Source organism: Nilaparvata lugens, chromosome X (genome assembly GCF_014356525.2).
Source record: "Nilaparvata lugens isolate BPH chromosome X, ASM1435652v1, whole genome shotgun sequence".
Taxonomy (NCBI): Eukaryota; Metazoa; Arthropoda; class Insecta; order Hemiptera; family Delphacidae; genus Nilaparvata; species Nilaparvata lugens.
The window spans coordinates 6165283-6178036 of NC_052518.1; the positions used below are offsets into that span (position 1 = coordinate 6165283).

Below are 12754 nucleotides of genomic sequence, written 5' to 3' on the forward strand. Positions count from 1 at the left end.
ATGCTGAAAAACGATTTTAGATATTTATAAGAGAAGTGAATATTGAAGATTTGGTCCAAATTCAGTTATCTGCAATTGAAATGAGGTTCTGAGATATTCTTAAAAACATTTAAAACATGTAACTCATTCTACTCTATAATATGCATTTCTTGTCTTCAAGTACAATATTTGGATTTAAATAATATTTTCCAAGAAGGAAAATAAAAAGGAACTCTAATCATGGAAAAGACTATCCTACTGGATATGTGTTGGGACATAATATAGATAAATCTATCCTATCGAGGAGGGATGAATCGAGCACAAACAGCTCTTCAACGACACGCGAAGTTCTGCAATAAAGTCTTCCTTCATAGTGATGTGGCATCAGATTAATTTCATTAATGTGTCTTGCGCAGTTCACATATCGCATCCAGTACCCACCGGCCATTTCTCCCTCCTGAAACAATAAAGAAAAAATCACCATAAATTTATCAAATAAACACAAAATATAAGCAAACAAACCAGCAAACACTAAAGCATCAATTGCCTATGAAGTATGAGAAAAACTGAGCCACCATGTATGTTGGGCACGTACCCGCATGATATTCTACGAGCTACAAGAAAAACAAAATTACTTACAAATATAGATTTTCTCTTAGTTTTTATAAAATCACACTTATATTTTTCAAACAGTCATTATACTGTTGGTCAAAGTTTTTAAAAAATAGTCAATTAAATACAATTTATTATATTATTTTTAAATATACGTATTTATATATATATTACCCGAATGATTATTTTTCAAATTAAAAACTTGTCTCTTGTATTGTTTTGGACTATAAATCTTTGAAAATGTAACACAGTACATAACCTAGAATGGATTGTTGTATAAATTGAAATGAGAACAGTTTTGGGCATAAGCCTGTTGGGCCATTTCAAAAGTTACATTATACAATCTGAGATAAAAAATGCATATATACATTTTAATATTCCAAAGAAAATGATACCGGATTCATGACAGAATTATAATGGATAGAATAGAATAGGAAATCGATTCTGATGTAAATATACCGTATGTATTAACAATACCACAAATCTATAGCACATTTATTTTATTGAGGCATTACAAATACGTAGATTTATAAGGAAAAAAAATATTTTACCTCAAAAGAGTGTTTCTGTGATGTCTGGATTATTATTTATAAGTATTTTATTTCATATTCTATTCATTATAATACTTTTCATCAAGTAATATGATGCTAGACAGTATTGTTGGACCCCTAAAGTTATAATGCTAGACCTTATATTTAGACTTTATACACCGTGTCCCACGAGGAGGTTTACACGTTTAATTTTATATTACATGCCCATTCATGCACCGAACGTTTTTAAGTTTTAAACAGTCTACAAAGTAGGTTCTAAAAATATTTTGGGAAAGTTTCAGCTCCCTAACCTTCGTAGAAACAAAAAGGCGGCATATTGAAAAACAATACCCACTTTAAAAATATGTTTTTGGTTTTATAAAATATTTTTATTCTTGCACGTTAGGGCAATATGTCTTTTAAATAAAAAACTAGAATATAGCCTAATGAAAAATCGTTTAGTCCAAAATTATTCAAATTGAAGCCCATCAACAGCAACACACTGATAACAGCGCTTAGAAATAAGATAAGATATAAATTTATTCAACACAGTTAATCATATATAATACAATAAACAGTTCAACATCGCCATAGAGATTAATTTGAAATGAGTACAGAAAAAAATCATACAAGAATGAAATATGAAAATTGAAGAAAATTACACCGTTACAATCAATACAATGCGCTTAAACTTGTATCTATACAATCATTTGTAAGTGCTAATATACAATTTGTAAGCCAATATCTACTAGCTATCACAGAAATCTATAACTCTGTAGTAGGCCTTCGCAGCAAGAAAGCTGTATAAACTACTTTTGAAGATGCTTATTGACTTGGATTTCAGCTCTGTAGGCAATTTGATGAATAATTTGGAACCAATATAAGAAGGTACTTTCTCATACAGTTTCAACCTATGCTGTCTTAAAGCTATATTGTTCCTACTTCTGGTGTTATTATGATCGTGTAGTTCTGCATTCGTGACCAGTTTCGAGATATGTTTATGGGTGAAAATTAATAATTTGTATATGTAAATAGAAGGTAAGGTGAGAACATTCAAAGAAACAAATGCCTCTCTACAAGACTCATTATACTTAAGACCAGCCATGTATCGTACAGCTCTCTTTTGCAGTTTAAAAATCCTTTGGAAATGAAAATCAGCGGTGCCTCCCCACAACTCTATACCATAAGCAACATGGGATTAGAAAAGAGCATAATATACCATTTTTGACACCGATAATGGCACACATTTCACGATATTTCTCATAACAAATAGATCCTTACTCAGCCTAGTAACTAGTGCATCCACATGCTCATCCCACATAAACTTGGAGTCAAAGTGTAAGCCAAGCAATTTAACAGAGTCAGTATTGCTAACACATTCGTCACCTATATATAAATACGGTTCAATCGTATTGTGTCTCAAACTAAAATTTACCAGTTTACTTTTTTTAGAATTGACTGTCAGGGAAAGCGTGTTGAAGAACTGTACAACCTGATTACTCACCAGATTACAATTCATTTCAAGGTCCTCCAAGTTTTTGTCTGCAAATATCAGTGACGTGTCATCAGCATATAGAGTCAACTTATTCAGGGGAAACATAGAAGAAACATCATCAACACACAGTATAAAAATAAGAGGACCCAAAATAGAGCCCTGGGGCACCCCTGATGACATTTTAACGAGATTTGAGGCTGTGAAATGATTCGTAAGCTCTTACAAAGAAAATTTGCGGTATCCGGAGAAGTTCCTCTTCTATTGATCGTTTCAATTCCTCATCATTATTGAAGCTATGGGTATAGACATTTTCCTTAAATTTATCCCATAAAAAGAAGTCACAAACAGTTAAATCTAGTGATCGGGGTGGCCAATCTGAAAAATCACTTCCACGACCAATCCAACGGCCATGAAGTTTGTCAATTAGTAATTGCTTGACATGATTTGCGAAATGAGGTGGAGCACTATCTTGTTGGAAGATTGCTTGATCCATTTCTAGTACCATCAAATGAGGCACGACTACTGCAACGTAGAACAATTCAGAAATTCTTTCATACTCATAAAAGTAGTTAATATAGGAAGCGAATTAGTAAAATTTTCAATATGCCGCTATTTTGTTTCTACGAAGGTTAGGGAGCTGAAATTTTCCCAGAATATTTTCAGAAGCTACTTTGTAAACTATGTAAAATTAAAAAAAGATCGGTGCATGAATGGGCACGTAATATAAAATTAAACGTGTAAACCTGTACGTGGGACACGGTGTATGATAAACTAACAAGGTACTTACCGGGATATTTGTTATGATCATCATTTTTTCGTGAATTTTACATTGCTTGTACCACTCTCCCGCACAGATCACAAACTGAAATAGAAATAAAACATATTTTAATAATATTCTGTTGATTTTCCTTTTAATAAATGATTAAAAAATATGTTTGAATCATGTGGGCTCTGTTCTTTTAAAATCACGCGTTAGATGTATTTAATTGCAGGATTTCCTATAGGGTAGGCATCAAATCTTAAGTCTAATCTAGGGTATAAGGACACCTCAAGGATCAATATTTCAAACATACATAACTTTTGACACAATAATCGGATCTTCACGTACTACAGCTCATTCTTCTCAGATCGTCAAGACGGTTCAAAATACCACCCAGATATTCACATCTGATCGGGATCCAATCAGAGGCAACCAGATGCCAGTCTCTACAGTGCTACGTCGTAGCCAAACTCAGCTTATCTAACCAGAGTTCAGTCACTGTTGTCGTAAAACACGGCTGATTTGTGTTGAGTAATCTAAAAGCGTTGTCTCAAACCCGGTAACTAAGGAGACAACATTTAGTCAGTGATCATATACAAATTCTTTGCGATTCACCGATGGTTGTAAGATGGATTGCTATATATAAATACAGGGTCTGTATAATAAGTAACCGGACTGACCTCAGAAATTTTTTATTGGCGAAATATGTACAATTTTTCTTTAGGAATCTTCAAAGTAGTCCCCATTGGAGTCGATAACACGCTGATACCGGATTTTCCAATCACTGAACGCTCCCTGGAAGTCGGCAACCTCTATGCTGTCTAGATCCCTCGTCGTAGCACGTTTTCCAGAGTCCTGAATCGCGTCCCCTTAAGTTGTCTCTTGATCTTGGGGAACAAAAAGATGTCCGGTGGTGCCATAAACGGGCCAAAGAGTTTGCGCCACCCGGCCAAACTGTAAACGGCCAGTACTACAGAGAGGTGCTCCGTCGACTAACCGCCCGGGTTCATCAAGTCCGTCCGGGGATTGCCGATTCGTGGATCCTCCATCACGACAATGCTCCGTCGCACACCTGCCTGCTCGTCACCGAGCAGTTGGCCAAACAGTCGAGGGTAACGTTGCCACATCCTCCTCACAGCCCGGATATGGCACCACCGGACTTCTTTTTGTTCCCCAAGATCAAGAGACGACTTAAGGAGACGCGGTTCAGGACTCTCGAAAACGTTCAACGTGCTAAGACGAGGGCTCTAGACAGCATAGAGGTTGCCGACTTCCAAGGAGCGTTCAGGGATTGGAAAATCCGGTTATCAGCGTGATATCGACTCCAATAGTCCCCATCAGGAAAATTTGCTGAGGTGAGTCTGGTTACTTATTATACAGACCCTGTATAACATGCAGAATGTGTGTATAGGCACGCGTATGATGAGGTCACACTTGACAGTATCGTGATGTTGTCCTAGTCAAAGACCTCTATAGCTACTCCGTACAAAATTACTTTTGACTTGGAGGGACATGCGCAGCAGAGAAAGGTCGCGATGTTGTCGTCTGAGCCGGTCAGCGTTCTCCAATTTCCAATGAGTGTTCAGCTGTTCATGATACACGCTGCTCAAATTGGCAACTGCGCTTCTACCTATCATGACTCTACTCATCACTGTAATTGGCTGATCTCCCTCCATTTCTCTGTGCCTCATATTCCTCCAAGTCAAAAGTAATTTTGTACGAAGTATAGGGACTGCTCAGGTAACTGCTAGCCTTAGCACTTGTCAACGTCGTCTCTAATAATCTTGTTGAAACTCACCCAACCAACATTTTTTTCTTTCTATACTTCAACTTTTAACTACCACTAAACTATTGCAAGGAAGAAATATATACTTACAAACAAACCCGTCAGTCACACTTCTTTTTGAACGACGGTGTTTCTTGCCAACACTTTCATGATTTGATCCTGACCCAGCACGATTGGAAGTATCACTACCAGTTGCTTCTGTAAACAATACAACAAATTCCATTAATAATTTAATAAAAACCTTCATTTTATAATAATTTTGAAAAACTGATACAGCCCATTTCGTTTAATCTTCAAACAATTTGCGCCAAAAAAGTATTGTTCCTATATGAGCAGACTTTATACAACTTTTTTCAATATTTCAATTGGATCAAAAGAAAAACTGTAACGCCCTTATATCATCTATCACTTTTTGATAACACTATCTCTCTGACTCTTAAAGAGTCGACCAAGTACTCCTTGAAGCTACATTCATTATTCCTGGACCGAAAATCAAGTGACGAAGCAGTGTGTGATTAGATAACCTTAACTTTTGGACAACATTAACATTTTATCAACATTTTTGGAGAGAAATAGTACAGGCTCAGCCTAGTTTTTCCTCCAATGTCATAATTGTATTATGATTATAGTGTTTTATACAATAAATGAATGAATGAATGAATGAATGAATAAGTCGTGGTGGCAGAAAGGTCAATACATCTGCTGCTTATTGTGAAGATGAAAAAAGACAATTTATTAAACTTATGAAGTAATTTATAGTTTCCGTGTTATGTTTTATTAACTTTATCTATTTATTCATCATTCACAATCAACTTAAGGACAAAGAAACAGACTACCTACAGTTCAAAACTTCTTTCTATCCCAATTTCATAAAATAAATTGACCAAATAAAGGTGATATGAGACTTTTCAATTCTTCACTAATTTCCACATTGAAACCGAACACTACATGCATTTTGTCGTCAATTACATGATCATCTAAAATGAGATGTACATAGAAAGTCCATCTGTAGAAGAATTAGATATTTATGCTACAAATTCTAACAAATGGACAGAATTCTGGATAATAAGAATTTGGAAGTGCTATATCATGCTCTGGTTATAAATCAATTTTCAATTTTGTATGGTATTGCATAGATGTTGGAGGGGGGAGGGGTTGTTTCAACGGTCATATTGGTGAATTATTCGTAGCGCAAAAACTGATAATCAAAATTATTCTAAACAAACCTAGATTTTACCCAACCGGAATGGCATTTAGTGACTTAGGTAATGACAATAGGCTAAATATAATAAAAAATGTTATTGGATAAGTATAGCTGATAAAATATAAATCCTATTCTCCTCGCACTTTATATTAAACTTAGCTAATTAAAACTCAATTCAATTCAATTTCAATTTATTCAAAAACGTTATACATTACATAGTATCTAAAAACAAAGTAAACGCAGTATATTAGATTGTCACATTAATATGAAAAAGAAGTAAAAAGTAAATGAATAACTCCATGCTTGGACGATAAGTCCGTGTGCATGGAGGAGTCTTCTGACAATCGATAAGAAACAGAATAACAATACTTTAATGACACTAGATACTATATAAAATCGAGTTACTAAGAAAATTACTATAAAATAAGAAATTGAAAATTATAGGCAAAAATAATAGTTTAACAAGTGGCTTGAACTAAAAAAAAAGAATTAAATTAATTTAATTTGCGGCATTTAAGGTATCATACAATCAATATATAAATAAAAAGTACAGTATCTGTGGTTGAAGGGGAAGAAAAAACTGAACAAACCCAATAGGCAAGGACGGACTATTAGGACGAGCTATATAACAGCTGGACATGAGGAGAACGCAACATAGCCTCTAGCCTCTTCTCCATAGCCGCCGGGCCAATACCCAATACTGAGAAGCCACCTGCTCACTCCACGCTTATAGATGGCGATGCTACACCCCTCACCAATTGATACAATTTCTGGAGGAGCATTACGATAAAGCCAATGGGCCAAATGGAAACAGTTTGATAATTGCATTGAGTTTTCGAGACGAGGGATTTGGATGTTAATATTTAATCTATTTCGGTAGGACAATTATGCTGAATTTCTGTAAATAGAGAATTGTTTCTTTTGATAAAAATTAAAAGGTTTTTAATGAAGAGCTGTTTAATATTCAAAACTGGAAATTCGAGGAACAACAAATGAGTAGGGTATCTGTTATTTTTCAAAAGAAGCGTTTTGATGAGTGATCTTTGTGAAACTGCAAGGGGCTGCAATACATTGGATGAGGCACCCCCCCCCCACGCCAAGATGCCATATTCGAGCAGGGACTGAACAGGACTTGCCCTAGCTGACCAAATGCGAAGTTCAGCTGCCTAAGGTACTGCACATGAGCGGATTAAGAGCTTATAACTCTCTTCCTATTGAAATAGAATGTATTGAGAGCTTAGAAAGATTCAAGAATGCAATAAAAGCTAAATTGAACGATGCATCTCCGTACAGTTTGGAGGAAAGCTTCAACTGTTGGCGCGTTTAGGATTTTTTTGCAAGGCATATTTTTTTAACTCCTTTGTATGTTCTGATTTTCTTCTTTTATTCTCTCTTTTATAATTACTTTTTTGAGTACTGTACTCAATACTTTTGACGTGTCATTTACTACCCAGCTTTGCTTGATGCTGTAGTGTTATATGACGAAAATTAAACTAACATACCACTATATTATTTTGACAACATCAACGTCATTTTCTTTCAATTATGGAGAAATACCACTACATCTCTTACCATACAATCAAATTGAATAAGGAAAAGCTGGAGAAGGAAAACAACAAGGTGGAGGGGGAGAAGAAAAAAGATAATAATAAATGGCAATAAAAGTGGTTTCGAAGATACTAACCTGAAGTATGCTTTAACGAATATCGGTATGTTTCCAGTTGAAATCTGAGTTGCTTTCTTTCCAAGTGAGTTTTGGATGCCCACTCCTCACCACTGAAAAACTTCTCAATGTCAAGTGTGACACAGAGGTCACGAGGCGGGTCCGCATTGATCGTGTCTTCACTGCTCTCAGTTGAGAAATATGGGTTTGCACTGGTACTAGCGCCTTCAATCACTCTGTTTACATTTTTGGCCAATCTGGCTATTCTTGCACGGTTTTCTTCCTTTCTCTTTTTGTAATCTTTGATGAAGTATGGAACTTCAGGTTGACGGCCTACAATAAAGCATAAGTATCATAAAAAACAATGTATTAGTGGAAATGTTCTATTCCAAGCAATTGTTCCTGAGTAATTCTATACGTGTGTATAGGCCAGTTCTTTACTTTATTATAGTATATATTTAAAAAGCGCTACCAGAAAAGCTTTCTTAGGTAACAAAACTGGACAGATACTTTGTAGCTACTTTGAAGATTGGTTTATTCACTCTTGTTGAGCCTCTGTAATATTTTATGGCCAGAAATGCAAATATTTGTGAATGGGTCAGAAATAAAACTGAGAGATCCAATTTTTTGCATGCTATTTTCAAACCAAAAAATATGAAAATTTGATTTAATTGAATCTATCAGTTACACCCACATATTTTCATTGCACGATGTCCTTTATAACAGTTTAAATTGATAAACATAATAGCATAACTGAAATTATATAATAAATATATATATATATATATATATATTATATATATATATATATATATATATATATTGTAGCGTCAAAGGTAAATTTACTTGTCCAGAAAACAACTGCTGACTGAGGAAACCGCATACAGTCTACTGCCAACCCGCCATAACAAGGTAACCAACCCTCTGAGCTACCAAGTAATTGTGTTTGGCTTAAGAATTATTGAAACTATTATAGAAAAATGCCACAAATCTATATAATATAGCAAAGCAGATACTGCTCAGTTATTTTATCAAGTTCATCATAATAAGGAAAGTTCGTTAATTTAGGACCGTATTCAGAGATGATTTTTCAAAGCTTTGTTGGTCAAGGTTACTTCTATAAAGGTACAAACACACTGAAGCCGGATCGAAGCGTGGCGTGGTGTGGTCAGAGCGTTCATGATACACACTGGAAGCGTCTGAGCGTCAAGCGTCAAGGGCCTAGTAGAGTACAAGAGTGGACCAGACTGGCACACGCTCTGTGACACTCCGCTTGTAGACGATCCAATAAACAAACCAGCTTGTTCCAAAGTTTGACGCCACGCTCCGCTCTGCGAGTAGACGCTTCCAGTGTGTTGCAGATCATTACTTAACATGATCTTGTTCACGACGCTCCGCTCCGCTTTCAGAGTGTTTGTACCCTGAGCATGCTTGAACTGGAAACCGTATACATAAACGTACATACGGAAAGAACAAATTGAAACTATGAGTAGGTAAGCATACTTGAAACCACATTTGAAAAAATCTCGCTTTCAAATCAGTGGAGTTTTTATTTTAAATGAGACGATATTTATTATTAGATTAAGAGAAATTAAAACAAAATGTAAAAGAACGATAAATGTTTGTTGGAACAGATGAATGATATAAACTATTTCAAATTGTATTTTTAAATCTATGATTGAATAGTGCAATTTATGATTGGCTGCAACCCATGAGATTATAATTTCTAGTCATAAGTTGAATATATTTTCAAGAAGCAATACAATAATCATACTTGACAAGTAGTCAAGTGACCTTGATGAACATAGAATTCTTTTCAAGAAGATTTCTCAAGCCGTTCTCAACAGGATATGTGCATAATGCTTATTCGAGACGTCTTGAAATCGTTTCTGAATAGGGCTCAAATTTCTTCTTCCTTGTGGATTTTTCTATTCTTCGGGAAAAGCCATGTCAAGAAAAAGAGGGATGAGCTCAACTACAAGTACAGTAGGATATATTGGCTGATAGGAAGGAATTCAAGCTTATCAGCCTACAATAAAATTCTACTCTACAAACAAATACTGAGGCCTGTCTGGTTGTATAGTGCGCAACTGTGGGGCTGTACAGCAGACAGCAAAATTGGCATAATCCATGCTCCATATTTCATCAGGAACTCCGACCTTCATAGAGACCTTCAGGTGGAGACAGTCAAGGAGATGATTGTAAAAACAGCCATGAATGAATGAGTTGAGTAATTTATTCAATAAAACAATTGATTTGAAATTTATATGAGGATAAAAGTATCAAGATAAACTTGTCATTGCACATTCCCACGTTCATATTCCACATTTTTGTCATGCATGTATGTAACTATTGAGCGACAATAAATAAGCTTATGAAAAACATAACAATTCATTTCATAAATAATTGTAGCTACAATAATATCCATTAATAATAATAACAATAATAATAATCTTAATAATAATAGCTTTATTGGCATTCATGAAATGAACAAATGCCTCTCAATTGAGGTAATTTTTGGTTGGCAGATACAAAAAAAAAACATCTTGAAATAACAAAATTTACAATATATTGAATTTTATTTAGTAAATTTTACAAATTGTCCATGATTCTTTGCCGACAACAGCCAGAGAAGGTGGCAAAGAATCGTTGTATCCGAACAAGCTGAATTATCTTGTCTTATTTCATTAGGCAATTTAATAACTTTCTGACATAGAAATAGCTGATTATAGTAAATAGTAATAATTGTAGTAATTAGCAGTGAACAGTAGTACAGATTAGATACCAATATTAATAATTTATTCTTTCAGAGTTGCTTTTTAGAAATCAACATTATTTTATGAATAGGCAGACAGACCATAATCAACAGCAAAGAGTATAACGCTAGCGCGTGAACTTGCAACTGTTGATATGGGTGGAAAAGAAAAATAATCTTGAGCTAGATAGGTTAAAGAATAATGTGGCTTACAAATAATTTTAAATTTAGGTGGGCTACCTACAATGTTTTCAGTTGAGAAATATCAGACCAGAATAGACTAGAGATAGAGTGAGTAAACGAACAGTGGAGAGAGAAAGTAAAGTTTCTCCTTCTTACCACTCCTACCCTTATGGTAAGTTGGAGGGGAGGAGACTCCTCCCCTTCTCAACACACTAAGGGGCGAGGCCACACGAAGAGTTTTTTCATGTGTTTTCAGGCGAGTCGGCAGGGCAGGAAGCTCTCTGATTGGCTGATATGGTCTTGATCTAACACTAAGACGCCTGTAGTCTACTAGAAGCCGCGAGACTCAACTCAATTTTTTTAGTGTATGGGTAAACGTTTGTTAGTTCGTTCTCAGCAGCAGGTATCTTCACTTCAAACAATTTCTGCTCTGGCGGTATGAATGCAGAGTGAGAGGGGAAGTGTGAGAGAGACATTCCCACCACTATGTCCCTACAATACAGCGACTTTTTTCACCGTTTGAGGTTCATGTTATTATCTTGTAGCCTCTAACACATTCAAACCTATTTCACAGACACTAAAAAGGCAAATGCAGTACGGCTATGAATTTCAGGGATGCCATAATTGTGTACAATAGATACTTTTCAAACTCTTAAAAAATTTAACCACTTACATTTAAAATTACACCCCAGATATTGGTAAATAAGTTTCAAGGTTTCAGATTCAACTTGATGGATGAAATAGAAAAATACTTACAGAATAATCTTCAAATTTCTATCAACTTCCTGTAATTCTAAATATAGAGATGAAAATTACTGAGATGTTGCAATTATTCAAATGCTAATGATTCAACTATTATATTATTAAACGAAAATACATATTAAATGCTGTAATTCACCCCGAAGACTTCTGCTACAGCAAATATTGACAACAGGGTAAGCAGCTAGATGGAAATTCGATGAGCGCTACTATTCAAAAATTATTTGTCAGCCCAGGAATCGAACCCAGTACCTCCTAATTGCCGGTCAGGAATGCTTACCCTTACACCAAACTGACAATCTCTGGATAGCAGCGCTCATATTATACGAAGCCATAGTGGCGAGTCAGTCTACAGATGAAAATTACTGAGATGTTGCAATTATTCAAATGCTAATGATTCAACAATCCTAATATATTAAGCGAGCAATTTCTGTATATCTCTTTATATTTTTATACCTGGTTATTTTTATATCTGGTTATCTAGTTATTCATGTTCAACGGAACTCGAAAACGGCTCTAAAGATTTTTACAAAATTTGGAACACAGTAGGTTTATGATATGAAAATTCGATTGCACTAGGTTTCATCCTTGGGAAAACTCGCTCAACGACATTAAAAGGATAATTCATCCTTGGCTGAAACTTTCGTCGTCTGTGGATAGTAAAAAGTGAGCGAGTGATTCTGTGGAAAATCAAAATATCGCATCCCCGTAGTTCATAAGCTGACGTATAGCCAGCTGTAAAATATAAACACGATCATTTTAGAGAATTGTATTCTGTTCATCAATAAATAGAAATAACGAGCGAAGCTCGGTGCCCCGATATTTTTATTATTAAACGAAAATCCAAATTAATTCACCCCGAAGACTAGTTATTGATAATTTTCAAGTGATTAATTTCATTCTCATTATTAATATCCGTCTTCGGGGTGAATTACAGCATTTTTTTTCAAATTCAAATTCATTTATTTGCCATAGAATAATACAGATTGATAAAATAAATATTCTAACTTACAAAATGGCACTACCGG

At 35.1% G+C, this 12754-nt stretch overlaps 1 protein-coding gene across 6 annotated transcripts in view; it reads right to left on the bottom strand.

Annotated features, from left to right (window-relative positions):
- Nucleotides 1–12754, bottom strand: part of LOC111064501 — a 69886-nt gene that overhangs the window by 38955 nt on the left and 18177 nt on the right. For 5 of the 6 annotated variants that reach the window (XM_039442314.1, XM_039442313.1, XM_039442312.1 and 2 more), the window contains one exon: nucleotides 8051–8362. In XM_039442314.1, the coding sequence (XP_039298248.1) occupies nucleotides 8051–8362 (312 nt within the window). Of the gene's footprint in view, nucleotides 1–3432; nucleotides 3479–5252; nucleotides 5361–8050; nucleotides 8363–12754 lie in introns of those variants that run through there. The other variant, XM_039442315.1, reaches the window with a different exon arrangement.